Raw genomic sequence first — 18,376 nt, 5'->3', positions numbered from 1 at the left:
GATGTAAGGAGACAGAGAGAGACAGAACCTAGGCACAGAACCTACACAGAACGTTCTCTAGAGACAGAAGAACTTCGCTGGAGAGAACATGGCAAAAGATCCTGGACTGAACCTGACTACAGAAATTGGCAAGAGAACCTGACTAGAACCTGGTGACTGAACTTGGTTGAAGAACCTGGCTACAGAATCTAGTGACCGAACCTGGCTAGGGAACCTGGAGAACCTGGGACCTGGCAGGAGAACCTAGCAAGAGAACATGGACACAGAACCTGGCTGGAGATCCTAACCAGAAGTTTGCTGGAGATCCAGAGCAGAACCTCTCTGGAGATCGAGACCAGAACTTGGCTGGAGATCCTGGCTAGGCTGCTGATCAACTGAACGCTGTCTCCGTGTCCTTCCTTCTTCACCGACTCCGTCTACGCCTTTGGGAACCCCTGGACCTGCTGGGGCAGGACCCCAGCATTGCAAGCCTTGCATTAATTTCTAGAGCTCTGGAAGAATTGCATTTGACAGTTTTGCCAGTGTTCATTTTGTCTTTATGGAGAAGTGTATTTTTGGACATCCTTAGTCGGCTATGCCAGAAATGCTTCCCATCACAACCGAATTTTAATGTTCCAAATTTTATATAGATTTTAGGAAATACACCAAAGTATTTTTATAAATCATATTCTTTTTCCCTAAAGAGGAACAATTATCAATCTAAGTAAAAAGTACACCAGAAAAGGTACCAAGAGGTGTGAGTTTTCCCCCGAAAATACCGCCTTGTAATAATGGTGCACCATTGGGTGTACTGTTTCTTCTCAGCCAGCGTGATGGTTTTAATGCTCACCCTGTCATAGAATTGAGGTAATTGAGATGGTTTTCCAGGAAAAAATGAACCAATACTATAATAGTACATGAATTCTATTACATGGACTATGCATCTTTTCTTAATGCTGACCTGAAAGTTAAAAGAGTTGTCTCAAACTCAGGATTGAACTTGCCTAGACATTAGTAGTAATAGAAAATTTAGTAATGAGAATCCTGTGTACTTTGGCTTTTAATTTTATTCTTTTGATTCTTTGAAACCAAGTGTTCCTGGCATAAGGAGCAACTTGTATACATTTAAGAAGATGATTAAAATTTCACAAGCCTTGTATTTTGCTCTGGTCTCAGCATTTTCTGTTCAGTGGTTTCTGTGCAGGAACCTGTTTACAAAACATTTTTCAGAATGAATGTATAAATGTATTAAATCTCTAAATTCATGGCTTTGTCTTTTTCTCGTTTATTATATCTTACATTTTGCCTACATTATATTTGTACTACTTGAAGGGTTTTTTTATTCTCTTAATAGGAGGTACACTTAGTGAAATCTACAAACTGGCAGACAAGTTTCATAGTGTAATACCTGTGAAATCTGGCCATGAAGACCTGGAACTGCTTGACCTTTCAGTACCATTCCTTATCCAAGGAAAAATACATCACTACGGGTACGTTTTTAATTCTGGGAACTTTATAAATTAAAAATAAGAGTAATTTTTACTGTTATTATTTTACCCACTTGCTTCTGTATAGTCAGTAGATACTTATTGAGTACCAATTTATATGTACTAGATTTTTCATATATATTTACTGTTTTGATAGCATATATATTGAGTGCCTACAATGTGCTAGATATATAGCTACCCAGAGAGTAATTACCATTTGTTTGCTTTCACAAGGATTTAACTACTTACAGAGAAAGGTTCAGAGCTGCAGCCTCGTCAATGTTAAGTGATTGAATTCCAGAATTTCTGTGGCACAAAGTTACAGATTAGTTGCCACTGAGTAATTGGAACATATCAGAGTACATTAGGAACTAGAAATAGATTTTTACCTTTGGAAGGAAGTAGTGGGGATAACATCTCCTTTCCTTCACTTGATGAAACAATCATCTTGAAGTGCTCTGCTTTGAGAAACCTTGAATTATAGAATACATCCTATACCAGCCCTCCCCGTTGCATGCTCCTATATTTGTAGCCATTGTTCATTGGTATAATATGAAAATCTTGATTTCAGCTGAAAACTGCATCCTGCAATCACGTTATCACTATGATTGTGACTGTTGAAGTCATTGGTAGGCATGTGGAGATTGCCCAGGGTTCTGTTCCATATACAAAATATCAAACTTCAGGTATAAGTTGGAACTAGTGTGCCACTGAGTTAAAGCCCTGGGTTGTAGCTATTTTTACTCTGATGTGCCCTGTGTTTTTAGTTATATCTCTCATTGAACTCATGACTTCAGAGTCAAGCTCATCAAGATTTATCCAGCAATTAGTTCAAAACTAAAACTTTATTGCCCAGCCAGAGTGGCTGGTTGAGCATTGTCCTGTGCACCACCAAAAGGTTGCCGGGGCACGTGCAGAAGGCAACGGATTGATGTTTCTCTCTCACATTGATGTTTCTCCCTCTCCCTCTTTTCCTCTCTCTTTCTCTCTTCCTCTTTCTCCCACTTTCTAAGCATGTCCTTGGGTAAGGATTTAAAAAATAATAATAAATAAAGTTTGTCAAATTTAGTTTCTTTTTTTAATAAAAATATTTGTATTGATTTCAGAGAGGAAGGGAAAGGGAGAGATAGAAACATCATTGATGAGAGAGAATCATTGATTGGCTGCCTCCTGCATGTCCCCTACCGAGGATCAAGCCTGCAACTCGGGCATGTGCCCTTGACCAGAATTGAACCTGGGTCGATGCTCTATTCACTGAGCCAAAACAGCTAGGGCTCTTTGTTTCTTTTTAATAAGTCACTAACATGGGCCTTCTCGTTTTTTACATGCCCATCCTCATTTGTTTGCACTTTCTCTCCTCTTCCTCTCTTCCAGTATACTTCCTAGTATCAGTCACTTTGGCCAGTCTTGAACCAGAAAAAACAATATTAGTTATTAAGCTTTGGAATATCCTTCACTTACTAGAATACTATCCTATCTAATAAAAGACAAATAGGGTAATTAACCGTATCTCCGATACGCTACCCATGGGCTAATCAGGGTGATATGCAAATTAACTGCCAACCAAGATGGCGGCCGGCAGCCACGCAGATGAAGCAAACATGAGGCTTGGTTGCCCCGGCAATGGAGGAAGCCAAGGTTCCCCTCCTGCCACGGCCAGCTCTGAGCTCCGAAAGCAACTACGTTTCAATTATAGAAGCTAAACAAACCCCAGATACCTGCTTTCAGCAGCCGAGGTCGCAAACTGGAGCCGGGCCTCAGAGCTGGAGCCGGGTCTTAGCTCCAGTGACAGCCATAGAAGGTAAATAAATCCCAGAATAAAAAAAAGAAAAAAAGGAGAGGTTGGGAGCTTCAGTCGCCCACCAGCCTGAAAACGGCCCTCAGCCTCTCACCCAGACTGGCCAGGCACCCAGTGGGAACCCCCACCCTGAAGGGGGTTTGGCAGCCTGAAAACAGCCCTCAGCCCCTCACCCAGGCTGGCCAGGCACCCCAGCGGGACCCCCACCCTGATCCAGGACACCCTTAAGGACAAATTAGCTGGCCCCGACCCGTGCACCAGTCCTCTATCCTATATACTAAAAGGGTAATATGCAAATTGACCCTAACAGCAAAACGACTGGGAATGACTGGTCACTATGACACACACTGACCAGCAGGGGGCAGACGCTCAATGCAAGAGCTGCCCCTAGTGGTTAATGCACTCCCACAGGGGAGCTCTTTTCAGCCACAAGCCAGGCTGACGGCTGCCAGCACAGTGTGGTGGTAGGAGCCTCTCCTGCCTCCTCAGCAGTGCTAAGGATGTCTGACTGCAGCTTAGGCCTGCTCCCGGGCTGCCAGAGGGATGTCTGACTGCCAGCTTAGGCCCATTCCCCCAGGGAGCGGGCCTAAGCTAGCAGGTGGACATCCCCCAAGGGGTCCCAGACTGCGAGAGGGCACAGGCTGGCCTGAGGGACCCCTGGAGTGCACAAATTTTTGTGCACCAGGCCTCTAGCTCTAAAATAAAAGGTGCTGTTAAGGCTTTCAATATTCTCCCATTTTCAGCATAAACTGGGAAATTATACTCAAATTCCAACTTTTAAGACATTTTTAGACTTTCCATTACTTTGATATCAGCCAAAGCCAACATATCTTCTTATTGACTTTTTAATTTTGAAAAAATAATTTTAACTACAGAAAAATATCAAGAATTATTTCATAAACAGTTATGTATCCTCCACTTAGAAATCTAAATGCCTTAACATATTTTTTAGGTCTTCTCCTTCCCTTTCCTTCTCAGAAGTAACTACTTTCCCAAACTTGGGAGTCAGTTCTTCTCAGCAATGTTTTTATTCTCTTAGTATAATGTATGTGTGAACATGTAAGGAATAAGCGTATTATTTTGCTTTTAAAATTCATGTAAATTGTTTCATACTATGCCTGTCCTTTTGCAACTTGTTTTTTTCCCCATTCAATATTGAAAGATTTATCCATATAGATGCATATAGATTTAGTATTATTTTAATATCTATGTGGTAATTTATTTCATATGGGATATATTATGGTTTATTAATCCATTTCCTATTAATAGGTATATGTTATTTTCATGTATTACATTTACAGAAATGTTAAGTGAAGTCCTTTTATATATTTTTTGCATATTTCCTTCGTCATAGCATCAGTTGGATCATGCCCAACATTTCTTTTTTTTTAAATCTTTATAGTTGAAAGTACAGTGGTGCCTTGACTTATGAGTGTCCCGACTAACAAGTTTTTCGAGATACGAGCCGTCTCTCGGCCAATTTTTTGCTTTGAGTTGCGAGCTAAAATTCAGGTTACGAGCCAGCTTCAGATACCCCTCCGCTAGTTGGCGCAGCAAATGTCACAGTGAACGCCACAACATCAGCCCAGCATCACGTGTCTCACTCATTCACTTTTTGATTTGACATACGAGTAATTTGAGTTACAAGCTCCGTCACGGAACGAATTAAACTCGTAAGTCAAGGCCCCACTGTATTACATATGTTCCCCTTTTTCCCCCCATTGACCCCTTCTAGCCTGCCCCACCCCCTGCCCCAGGCCTTCACAACCCTATTGTCTGTGTCCATGGGTTATGCCTATGTGCATACAAATTCTTTGGTTAATCTCTTCCCACCCACCCACCTAAGCTCCACCTTCTCACTGAGATTTGGCAGTCTGTTCCATGCTTCTTTGTTTCTGGATCTATTTTGTTCATTAAATTCCACATATGAGTGAGATCATGTGATACTTGTCTTTCTCTGACTGGCTGATTTCGCTTAGCATAATACTCTACAGGTCCCTCCATGCTATTTCAAAGGGTCAGAGATCCTTCTTTTTACTGCTGCATAGTATTCCATGGTGTAAAGGTACCATAGCTTTTTTTATCCACTTGTCTACTGATGGGCACTTGGGCTGTTTCCAGATCTTATCTATTGTAAATTGCCCCGCTATAAACATAAGGGTGCATACATTCTTTTTGATTGGTATTTCGAATTTCTTAGTATATATTCCTAGAAATGGGATCACTGGGTCAAATGGTAGTTCCATGTTTAATTTCTTGAGGAAACTCCACACTGTTTTCCATAATGGCTGCACCAGTCTGCAGTCCCACCAACAGTGTACTAGGGTTCCCTTTTCCCCCTATCCTCGCCAGCACTTGTCATTTGTTGATGCTCAGCATTTCTTTTTTAAATGACATGATGTGGTATAATGGTATGGTGTGGTCTGGTATAAAATGGAGTAAGTCAGAAGGATAACAAAGACCTTTTTTACATAGTAAGATTCAGTATTGTTTTCTAAACCTTTGTTTCAATTGTGCATGTATGTTGTATTCTGCGTCATGATATAAAATAAATTTCCTACTGTAGTTCTTGCCAGAAAATTTAACTAGAATTGGAATTAGTAGTATGCATATTTTCTGCTTTAGTAGAAGGTACCAGATTGTTCTTTGAATAATAGTAACATTTTATGGTCCTATCAGTGGTGTGTAAAACGTTCACTTTCTCCCAGGTTTTCTCTAACACTTAGTGTTGGTCTAACTTGATATTTTGTTATACTGATGAGCATCAAATGGTACTTATCTATGTTATTATTATTTGGATTTCCTAGGTGACTAGTGAGTGTAAACAGCCCTCATTTTTACTGGCTATTCAGTTTTCTATTCTTTGAATTCCATATTTACATCTTTTACCTGTTTTCCTTTTGAGTTACTAGTCTCTGTTTTGGTTGTGTGTTTAACTGATTTTAGAATTATTTTTATGTAAGAGATACTAATCTTTTGTCAGTTAATTATTTCAAGAAACTTCTAGTCTGTCTTGTACCTTTTAAGCTCTGGTTTCTTTTGTTTTACAGATTTTTAAAATATAAATATAGTCATGTTTACCAAAATGGTTGTCAAAACCTTAATGGCTTTATAAATTTTTACTTTGATTTCTGGATCCAATACATTTTCAAAGAATTTAAACTAATGCTTGAGTTTCTTCAACAGTTACATGTCTTTTAAGGATTTCTGTTTCTTAATGAATCTATTTTATTAATAAAAGTTTTCTAGAGAAGTATTCATTTATTTTTAAAGTATAAATTTATTGACGTGCAATTGTTCATAGTACTTTCTGATGATTTTTAAATATCCACTTTGCCCATTCTTTAATTCATTTCATATTATTTGCACCTTTTTTTTCTTGGCCTTTTTTGCCAAAACAACAAGCTCTTGTTTTTGTTGTTGCCCTCTATTATTTTGTATTATTCTTTTCTTTATTTTCTTGCTTTCATTAGGTTTCCTTGTTTTTTTCAAATGCTTTTAATTGAACAGTTACCTCAATTCATTAATTCTAATGTATTTTTTAATATTTATATTTAAGTCTATAATTTTCTCCTAGAAAAATAATAGCCATTGCTTTAACCCAAGATTCATAACTAGTGTTTTTTTTTGTCACTGCTAAATGTTTTATAATTCCCATTATATTTTTGGCCCATGAATTCTTTAAAAAAATTTTACACACACATTTCAGGTGCCTTGTTTTTGTTTGTATTTTGGTTAGATGACTTTTTAACCAAACAGTATGATGCATTTCATGATTTTTTTAAGATTTCTTTAGCTTTGCGTTACCCTAGAATATGTCCATTCAGATTTAGAATGTATTGTATAGACTTTTAAAGAATTTGTATTCTTTAATTGTTGTGTTTAGTGTTTACTCATGTTCATTAGACAGACTTGCTAATCATATTCAAAACTGTGTTATTTTTCCATTGTAATTTTATCTGTTTAATCACTTCTTAGAGAGTGTGCTTAACATATCCTGTGATTGTGGGTTTGTGACCTTTTATTCTGTCAATGTGTGCTTTAGGTATTTGAGACCTTCCTGGTTCATCAGGTTCAGTGTTTAAACTTCTGGTGAATTCGTTGTTTGGTATATCCTGATCCTATATAATAAAGAAGTAATATGCAAATTGACCATCACACCATCACAAAGATGGCTGTGCCCACAGCAGAGGCAGGGTTCACGTAACACAAGATGGCTGCACTCACAGTGAATGCAGGGTTCCTGTAATGAGCCATAATGAGCGATCAGCAGGGACCAGAGGCTGCGCACCCCACTTGGTGGGGCTTGACAGGGGACCTCAGGCCACACTCCCTGCCCAGCACCACGCTGGGAGATCTGAGGCTGTGCCCCCCAGTTGGCGGGACTTGAAGGGGGACCTCAGACCCTGCCCCCTGCCTGGCACCAGGCTGGGGGACCTGAGGCTGCGCCCTCTGTCCAGCAGGGCTTGACGGGGTACCTGAGGCTGCACCCCCCACCCGGCAGGGCTTGACGGGGGCCTTGAGGCTGCGCCCCCTGTCCAATGGGGCTTGACGGGGGACCTGAGGCTGCACCTCCCACCCAGCGGGGCTTGACGTGTTTGGGCCGGCCAGGTCTGGGTCTCGCGCAATTTTGAGGTGCATGCAGGTGGGCGAGGACTTGACTCTGGGTCCCGTGGTGTGCCCCAGACTCTGACAGGAGGAAGATTTTCACATACATTTTACTAATTTTCTTTTATCTCTCACACTTCTATTATAGAAAAAGGGCAAATAGCAATCTACACTAATAAAAGAGAAACATGGTAATTAGTGTCACTCCGCTACCCTTCCCATTGGCTAATCAGCGAGATATGCAAATTAACTGACAGCCAAGATGGCGGCCGGCAGCCAGGCAGCTTGAAACTAACATGAGGCTTGCTTGCCTCAGTGACGGAGGAAACCAACGTTCCCCGCCTGCGGCTGCAGGCCTCTGAGCCTGCAGTTTAAGAAACTATGTAACAAATACTGCCAGACTTCAGCCAGTAGGATGGCAACATTGTAAGCAAAGGCCAGAAACCTACTTTCAGCAGCGAGGCCTAAGAGCTGGAGCCAAGCCTCAAGCTAAAGCTGGCCCAGAATAAAAAAAAAAAAAAAAAGGAAAAAAGGAGCAGTTGGGAGCTTCAGTCACCCCCAGCCTGAAAACAGCCCTCAGGCCCTCATCCAGACTGGCCAGGCACCCCAGTGGGGACCCCCACCCTGAAGGGTGTGTGACCAGCTGCAAACAGCCATCATCCCCTTACCCAGGCTGGCCAGGCACCCCAGTGGGGACCCCCACCCTGATCAAGGACACCCTTCAGGGCAAACCAGCCGGCCCCCACCCATGCACCAGGCCTCTATGCTATATAGTAAAAGGGTAATATGCCTCCCAGCACCGGGATCAGCGGAGCTGCGAGGCCTCCTGGCACTGGGATCAGCATGACAGTGGGCAGCACCCAGACCCCCTGATGGGCCCTCCTCTGTGTGTGACAGGGTGTGGCACCCCAATCCCCCCCCCCCCTCGATGGGCCCTGCTCTGTGTGTGACAGGGTAGAGCCATAACCTCCCCATCAGCCCTGCTCTGTGTGTGACAGTGGTGTCGCCCCAACCCCCTGATCTGCCCTGCTCTGTGGGTGATAGAAGGCGGTGCCCCAACCCGCTGATCCGCCCTGCTCTGTGTGTGACAGGGGACGGTGCCCCAACTCCCCTATCGGCCCTACTCTGTGCGTGACAGGGGGGAGCTCCCCAACCCCCTGATGGGCCCTGCTCTGTGCATGACAGGGTACGGAGCCCCAACCCCCCTGATGGGCCCTGCTGTGTGCGTGACAGGGGGCAGCGCCCCTACCCCCTGATTGGCCCTGCTCTGTGTGTGACAGGGGGTGGCGCCGCAACCTCCCCATCGACCCTGCCTTGAGTGTTTACAGTGGGCGGTGCCCCAACCCCCCAATCGGCCCTACCCTGAGCATGACTGAGGGTGGCATCTCAACCTCCCAATCCGCCCTTCTCTGTGCATGACAGGGGGCGGTGCCCCAACTCCCCAATCGGCCCTGCTCTGAGCCTGACCAGGGGCTGCACCTAGGGATTGGGCCTGCCCTCTGCCACCCGGGAGCAGGCCTGAGCCAGCAGGTCGCACAGGCCAGGCTGATGGACCCCCCCTCCCCCCCCCCCCGTGTGCACAAATTTTTGTGCACCAGGCCTCTAGTATTAAAATATTTCCTCTATTTAATTCCCTTTTAATGTGCACAAATTTTGTGCACTAGGCCACTAGTACAATAATAAAAATATAATAAAACCCCAAAACCTTAGGGCAATAAGTCATGATTGCCCTAAGGTTTTGGGGTTTTATTATATTTTTATTATTGTATCAGGATTTTTTTCAGTTCAGAATTGCTTAGTATCTTATTCCCCTCTCTGCTTTCACGTTCCTTTGTTGTTATCCTTTAGTAGATCTCATGAATAAATAGTTACGAGTAAATTTTAGTTATTTTTAAATAGATGAGTTTAAAATGTTAATTTTTGATATAATTAGGTCTTCTACACTTTATGTTGTTTTTCACCTATACTATTACTATTCTCTTATTTTTGTTATTATTTTACTTATTTTTCTTCAATATTCTTTGGAATTGATTTATAAAAAATGTTCTTAATTTTCTCCTTTTTTCTCTTTCACTACGTTAGAAGTAATGAATTCTGTATTTAATTCTTGTTTGTTACCTTTAATTTTTCCTTTGCATGCTAATTTTTTATTTGTATACTTGCTTTATCAATGTCTAAAGTTAATATTGCCATTTTTAAGGCAATAATATTTCTTTCAATTACCTTTTTTTGTTAAAAAACACACACACACAAAACAGATTTGTTTGAAGGGTGGGAGGTGATAATACTTGTTATAGTTAACCCTCCATTTTCCCCCAGCTTGCAAATAAAAAGGAGTCTGCATGAACCTCTTGAATATTGAGTTTTATGTTTTCATTTAAATACATATTTTATCATCTAAAAATTATGTTATGTTTAAAAAAATCACTTTAAATATATTGTATATAAGTTAATCAAAATACCTATACTAAATAATGTATAATTTTAGAATATTATATAGTTTTAAATTGATTTATATTATGAAGAATAACTATAGTATTAGGCATCACAAACTATACACCTCTAAATATGTACTTACTGAATATAATACCCAAATGTTGCTAATACAGCCTTCTGTAGTCACAATATTTTGCTCATATTAAGACCTTGGCTATTATTTATTGTTCACAGAGCCATAAAATGAAAGTTTGTAAAGATTGTCTGTTTAAACATTTTTGTTTTACCAAATAAGGCAATTAGCCAAATTAATTAATTATCTGGACTTGAAACCTCTCTCTTATTCTCTTATTCTCAATTTATTGGTTTATTCTGAACTATACTTTCTTTTTGATTGCTTCTATTGTTAAAAGCTTATTAAAATAATTCTGATTGCAATATGCACAATATAGGAGTGACAATACTATTTTTTTAATTTGTTTTTTAAAACGTGCATAGTCGAATAGCAAAAATAAGTTATAATATTAAATGAGTTATAGTAAGTAATTTAAGTTATTTTAAAATGTTTGTTTTGTTTTATTAATTTCAGATGTAAAAAGTGTTCTAGTTTGAGACCAATACAAAATCTAAATAATCTGGTTGATAAAGCATCATGGATTCCTTCTTCTGTAGCAGAAGGTTAGCTAAATTTCTTTGTCCTTCAATTTTTACTGTCTTTGTGTCAGGTGATCTCACTGATTATATTTCAGTACTTGTGGATATAGTAAAGCCAGAGCAAAGTGATTGTAATAAAAGTATAAAGTAAATGCTTAAAATATTTGGAAACTTAACTTTCAAGCATCTGCCATTATCTTTTAATTTTTACTCTTATTTTAATGTTCAGTAATTTGTTTTAGTATTAATCATTAATCACAAATACAGCTTCTGAAAAATCTCTCCAGCTCATAGTACCTTGAATTTTTTTAAATATATTTTATTGATTTTTTTACAGAGAAGAAGGGAGAGGGATAGAGAGTTAGAAGCATCGATGAGAAAGGAACATCGATCAGCTGCCTCCTGCACACTCCCTACTGGGGATGTGCCCGCAACCAATGTACCTGCCCTTGACCGGAATCAAACCTGGGACCCTTCAGTCCCCAGGCCGACGCTCTGTCCACTGAGCCAAACCGGTTAGAGCAGTACCTTGAATTTAAAAGAGTTTTCGAGATAGCTATTACAACTTTTTGCCCAATACAAGTCCTTAGCTGGAACAATTATCTTTTTATTTCACATGTTTAATGATGGTTGCCTAGCCTTAGCTTAAAACTCTTTCAGTGACAGGGCACTCATTACACTGCAAGGCAACATATTCCCTTAATTTTTAGGCAGTTTTTGATAGTGAGGCAAAATGTGCCTACCTATGATTTTAACCTGGGCCACATTCTATTTACTAGAATTAGAGGATATCTATTCCTTCTTCCAAAGATCAACAGACTTTGTACGTTTGAAAATATCTATTGAGCCTTCATTTAGTCTATTTCTCCAAGCAAGCATCTCACTTCCTTTGGTACTTTCCCACATTCCTTCGTATTTTATTTCTCCTCCTCAGTAAACATTTCACTTTGCCAATGCTCTCCTCCAAGTTTACCATTCAAAGCTGAAAATAGGGCTGCAGATACTGGCCAATTCAGAATACAAACAAAACTTCTATTTCCCTAAAATTGGACGCTTTGCTTCTCTACTGGCCAGAAAATTTCATTGTACAGCAGGTTCTTGAATAACATTGTTTTGTTCATTGTCATTTCCTTGTAACATTGAGGAGATGCCTTAGGAACTTAACTCTTGTTTATTATCAATTAGCCTCTGGTAAAATTGGTTTTGTTATATGTTGTTTTGCCATAGTTCCAAGAACGTGTTGATAATGTTGCTAAGAACTTACTGTGTTGATATTAATTTTTATATTAATTTGTTTTTTATATTAATTTGTATACTTGGTTTTGTTTTCCTCTTCTTTTAATTCAGCTGTATGATACTGGAATCTCTTATTTTGTTTGTGGTCCAGTGAAATTCCAGGTTACTTTCACATGAACTTCTGTGCAGACAGCATGGTCTTCCTATCCTATTCTTAACGCAGTTGTCTGTTTGTTTGTATGGTCCCTCAGAGTAGGCTTTGTGTTCATATTTCTTGGTTTTAGCTCACAGTGTTAACCTATTGAGACCCCTTAAATCCTAAAAGTCAATTCTCTGTTTTAACAATCACTGTCACAACTGTGTGCCCTAATTTGTTCTTCTTAGTTGCCCCCTAATTAATTCTGTTCTTTCCATTCTGTAAACATATTGAATGTCTTCCATTTCCAAACACAAAGATGTGCATTTAACTTGTAAATTTTGCATATGATTTATTTTCTCATTAATTTCTTCCTTTTTCTTCATCTTAATAAATTATTAAATCTCAGATTCCGATATTTTTGTCCATTCACCTGATGATGTCTCTTAAAAAATAAGTGATCCCTATGCCTGTAGTACAGAGGGGAGAGACATGTTACATAATCATAAATATTGAACTGCATGCTATTTTTCAGAGCATTCTAGTATTTTACTTTTGTCTTTCATAATGTTAACATGTAATAAATTATATTTTATTAATCCATTTTTATAGTTTCTATCAAGATCAACTCATTTTAAAGATATATTAATATTTAATCAAAAAGATACAGTTGTTTATAAGTCATTGCCTCTATATAGGTATATTGTAATGTTCCAAAATGAACCTGCTAAAATGAACTTAATATGTTGGTATTACAAAAAGATATGTTAGAGAACAAAAAGATATAATTATATATATATATATATATATATATATATATATACACACACACATATATATATATATGTTTTTCTTTCTCTTTTAAATTATTTTAGTAAACAAAATTAACAGGTACATACTATCCGAAAGCAAATTCATATCATGTAATCTATTTTTCCCTTCACTAGTATTGGGTATTTTACCCCTTCAACATGTGTTTGTGATGACATTCACTCTTGATGATGGAACAGGAGTATTGGAAGCTTACCTCATGGATTCTGTAAGTAATAGGTGGTGAAGATATTTCTAACTAAAAAAATATTTTTTTGAATTTTAATATATTTATTCATACCTGCTTTATTACTAACGAGATTTAAGGCAATGTAGAAAAAATAGTGCATAGATCTTAAATTGTCTATGTGTTTCTCTCTCTTTTGATATTACACTATAAATCTTAATGTCCAAATAATGAAAAATTGAGGAATAGGAATTTTAGGAGAGTCATTTTTTATACCACCCAGAAATCTGTTCCAGGAGTCAAAGGCAGTGAATAACTATGCCCTCTAGGCATTAACCATCAGCATTTCACTAGGCTTCTAAAGCCTCCTCATTTCATATTAGAGGGAACACAATTACGTTGGTAGGGAGATAGTGACGTGGGTGAAGCTAGGGAGCTTTCCACAAGACCACCCTCCTTCCCAGCAGCAGTTCCAAGTTTGGGGATTTCCAAGACCAGCCTCTGACGCAGGTTAGATGTCCCCAAGACCACCATTAGTTTTGATAATTCACTAGAAAGACCCACAGAATTGACTGAAAGCTATTTTTTTTCCCTTCTCCACCTTTTTTTTCCTTTTTTGCTCAGTCTCTCCACACTCCATACCCAGCCGCACTCCCACCCCCACCCCATGCTATCTTTGAGTCTCTTTATTTTGCTTGTTAGTTTTACTCACCATTATAGTTTATTACAGCTAAAAAAAAATGCAGATTAAAATCATCCAAGGAAAGAGGTGCATAGGGCAGAATCCAAGGAATTTTCAAATGTGGAACTTTCATTGTCCTCTTTCGTGTTGTAGAAGAAAGCAGACAGAGTGACTTTCTCGCAACAACGTGTAAGGCTACCTATGGAGTATTGCCAGCCAGAGAAGCTCCACTGAGCCTAGTGTCCAGAGTTTTCGCCGGAGCCCTGTCACGTAGTCATGGTTGAATGTACACGTGACTGATCTCAGTCTCCAGACCCTGCAGTGGTCAAGCTAATACTACATGACACAAACTCACATTGTTAGACTATCCAGGGTGACCCTGTGTCCCCAGGCAAACAAGGGCACTCCCAGCAGGCATGACATCCACGGGTTTACAGATTACCTCCCAGAAGCCAAGGGAAAGCCTGGTAACATTTTTTTATTACACACATTGTGAAAGAATCGGGTAAGGTTGAGAATTTTCTCCTGCCTAAACAATTCATGTATCCATTTATTAACTGAATGTTTAATGAGCACCTTCTATGTGCCAGGTACTATTTTTTGTGGTAAAGACATAGCAGTGAGGAAGGCAAGCAAAATCCCTTTCCTCCTTACATTCTAGTAGAAGAGGAAAAAATTAAATAAATATGTTTTACTCTTAAACTTAATGTTTACATATTGTAAGCACTCTATATGTGTTATTAAGCGAATAGTAAGCCTCCCTGTTTTCTGATTATTATTAAGTCAGAGCCATTTAACTCAATTGTATATCTCAAATCTGTTATTAAAGTAAATCAGATTTTAGAGTTCAGACTAGCACTGTCATTTATGAATTCTGGAATTTTGATAGAGTGACATAGTCTAGATCAGTGGTTCTCAACCTTCCTAATGCCGCGACCCTTTAATACAGTTCCTCATGTTGTGGTGACCCCCAACCATAAAATTATTTTCGTTGTTACTTCATAACTGTAATTTTGCTACTGTAAACAATATGTAATTGTATATGTGTTTTCCGATGGTCTTAGGCAACCCCTGTGAAAGGTTTGTTCGACCCCCAAAGGGGTCGCAGCCCACAGGTTGAAAACCGCTGGTCTAGATTATTTTAATTAGATAGTATTAAAATACAGGGGTAGGCAAAAGTAGGTTTACAGTTCCTATGCAAAAAGATATGCAGGATTATGATTATTACAATAGCTTTATTAACCCAAAAGAATGTCAGTACAAATGTAATCCTACCTTTGCCCACCCCTTTTATATTAATTATAACATAAAGATTAATATCATTTCCTTTTTCTTCTATAATTTTTAAGGACAAATTCTTCCATATTCCAGCATCAGAAATCCTAACCAATGATTACCTTCAGGAAAGTATGGATATGATCATGAATATGCTTTGCCCTCCAGGAAAAAAAATTGGTAAATCATAATATTTGCCATTCATTCTTTTTTAAAAAATAGCACCAGCATATACCTAAATTATGAACTTTTAGAGGTATGCAAACTTTGAAATGTGAATCCAAATAAGTTACTAAGTAGTGCTTGATGACTGTATGATCTACCTTTTGATGAAGACGGTGACAGGTATAAAATAGGTATGAATCACCCTGACCGATTTGGCTCGGTGAATAGAGAGTCCGCCTGTGGACTGAGGGGTCCAGGTTCGATTCGGTCAAGGTCTTGTACCTTGGTTGCAGGCACATTCCCAGTAGGGATGGTGTGCAGGAGGCAGCTGATCAATGTTTCTCTCTCATCAATGTTTCTAACTCTATCCCTCTCCCTTTCTCACTGTAAAAAATCAATAAAATATATTTAAAAAAAAATAGGTATGAATCATAGTTCCTGAAATGAAAAGGTTTTTTAAATATTTTGAAATACAATAAAGGGGAGGCAGTTTTGATCAAAGGAAATTTGACACACTGTTTATACATACAAATATTTTATTGAAATTATATTAACAGGGAGGAAACTTTTATAAGAAACATTTTCTGTGACAAACTCCATTTAGCCAGTTTAATTAATTGATGAATTTTCTATTCAGTATTAACTATTTTCAGATTTTACAGTTTTTTATTTTACTAATTATTTTTAGCAGCTTTAGTTGCTTTTGATTTAACATTTGATTCATCAACCAAATCTTCAGGTCAAATGGTATAGATTACTATACCGAAAGCCACTGAGTGTTTCTTTTGTGGCCATTCTGAAAATCCCACATTTTCCTGTTGTTAGAAAAAAGTTCAAATTAGTCAGAATCACTGTAAAATAATAACATGAATCCAATGTGCAATTTGGAAGAGTAGATAACATTACATTTTATAAGTATATTTATTTACTTTTCTATCTTCAAATTAAGTATGTTAATTTTTCTAGCTAAGCATTAGGCTTAGATATGCCAGAGTTATTTGTTTAATTTTAATGGGTAAGTAACATTTTCTTTTGGATTTGTAGATACATATCCGTGGTTGGAATGCTTCATCAAATCGTATAATGTCACAAGTGGAACGGAGCAGCAAATTTGCTATCAGATTTTTGACACCACAGTTGCAGATGATGTTATCTAATATTGATATTCAACCTGGCATATGTAAAATATTGTAATTTTAAAAACATTATTATTTTCTATGAGATTGCTATCAACATGTAAAAGCTTTAGCTCAGTAGTTTGTTTTCCATTGTAACCACTATTTAATTTTAAAAAATAGACATTGTGTTATCTTAACACCTTGTTGTAAGTTGAAAATGTTCCTGTTACTCAGAAATATCCAGTATGATGGCTGCTAGGGTTATAAAAGAAAGAGAGACAATGAATAAATAAAGACTTCCGCTTATTCTTCGTAGGCCTTTCAGAGAAGCTATTTTGTTCCTGCATTAAAGTCACTTTCCCATTGGTTTTGCCACTGATTTCTCTGCCGTCCCCCATCCCTGGTTGAGCTGCTTTTCTTGCCTAGGTCTTTGGATCAGCAGTGTTGCAGTTAGCATGGTTATGGGATTAGAAGAGACGGTGGCCTTAAGTCTGAGCTTTGACTGAGTTCAAGGATGTAGTGGATAGTGGTTCTGCTTTGCTTTAGTTTTGTACAAAGGGATCTGCTTAAACCAATACCCCTCAAAAAAATGCTTCTCCAAATGAGCCCCAGTGTACTTTAAAGAGAGGTTTACTTTAAGTGAAAGTGGTAGAATTGTTTTCTTTGGGTGCTGATATTGATCAATTTAGGATAAATCCATTTTTTAGACCAGAATGATATGCTTTGATTGCTTATTTCTCTATATGATATTAGAAGTCATTCTATTTCATCCCGACTTAAGAAAGTGGTTCAGATTCACCTTTAGTGTATCTGGGTGCTGGGAATGTGGTGTACTTTTTTTTTTTTTTTTTTTTTGCTGTGTTTACCTAGCCCTTCTTTAAACTTGAAACTAACCATGTATTATGTGAACTGCCAATGTATGCATGTATGCTACTAAGAATAATGAGCACAATCATTACTGTCAGGAATTCTTAGATGTGATAAATTCCAACAATTGGGATATCTTTAAAACACAGAAGGGGCAGGGGGTGGGGGGAGTACAGACTGCTCAACTCATTAAATAATGTTAAAACAACTGAAAAAATAAAATCATGAGTATTCAGTTTTATGAAACTATATATCTGTATATATGTGTACATTTCTGTATATTATTTGCTAAAGACAGATACAGATTTTTCTAGTTCAATCGTGAATAAATGCACATAATTCAGCTCTTTTGTTTGTTTGCCCTATTTGAACTCAGGCATGATTTGAAGCAAAGAATCAAAGCAGGTATATCAGTATAACATATTTAGGACTGTCTACACACCACATACTGTGCTAAGCACTTAACATGTATTGGAGTTTCACAACAACCCATTTTCCTGATAAAGAAATGGAGGCTCGATTGATGAGCCGACTTGTCTAAGTTCATACAATTATTAAATGCTAGTCAGTACTCTCCAGAGGTTGCACTGTTCACTACTTGAGGATTTTGAACAGATAAGTTTCAGTGTTGCCAGTAAGCTTGGGCTGCAAAGGGGAGAGAGACATTTTCTCTGCCTTCGGGAAGCACCGGGTCTAGAGTTGGGGCCAACGGTGCCCCAGGCTCAGGGCCAACCTGTGCTTCTCTGAAGTGAGGAGGGGAAACTGACGCTTCATGATGATGGGCTATTTCTCTTTTGTTTTCTTTTTCCTGGACGCCCTACGTTGTCATCCTTAGTTTTATTTTTTAACTTCAGTTTTGAGCAAGAGTCCCATCGACACTAGTACTTACCCAGTGGTGCTGTGTGCCTTATGCTGGTCAAGAACCCAGAGTAATAGGA

General features: G+C 38.5%; 1 protein-coding gene across 1 annotated transcript in view; it reads left to right on the top strand.

Moving 5' to 3' along the window:
- POT1 (protection of telomeres 1) overlaps positions 1-17,781 on the top strand; it is a 78,725-nt gene extending 60,944 nt beyond the window's left edge. The window contains exons 16-20 of the mRNA XM_081102564.1: positions 1,334-1,469; positions 10,898-10,986; positions 13,282-13,373; positions 15,363-15,468; positions 16,498-17,781. Of these exons, the coding sequence (XP_080958690.1) occupies positions 1,334-1,469; positions 10,898-10,986; positions 13,282-13,373; positions 15,363-15,468; positions 16,498-16,610 (536 nt within the window). The 3' untranslated portion in view covers positions 16,611-17,781. The remainder of the gene's footprint in view (positions 1-1,333; positions 1,470-10,897; positions 10,987-13,281; positions 13,374-15,362; positions 15,469-16,497) is intronic.
- The last annotated feature ends 595 nt before the right edge of the window (positions 17,782-18,376 follow it).

The sequence above is a fragment of the Myotis nattereri genome, assembly GCF_964212035.1.
Source record: "Myotis nattereri genome assembly, chromosome: 11".
Taxonomy (NCBI): Eukaryota; Metazoa; Chordata; class Mammalia; order Chiroptera; family Vespertilionidae; genus Myotis; species Myotis nattereri.
Note: the sequence above shows the minus strand (reverse complement) of the source record. Positions and strands in the feature narration are given on the sequence as shown.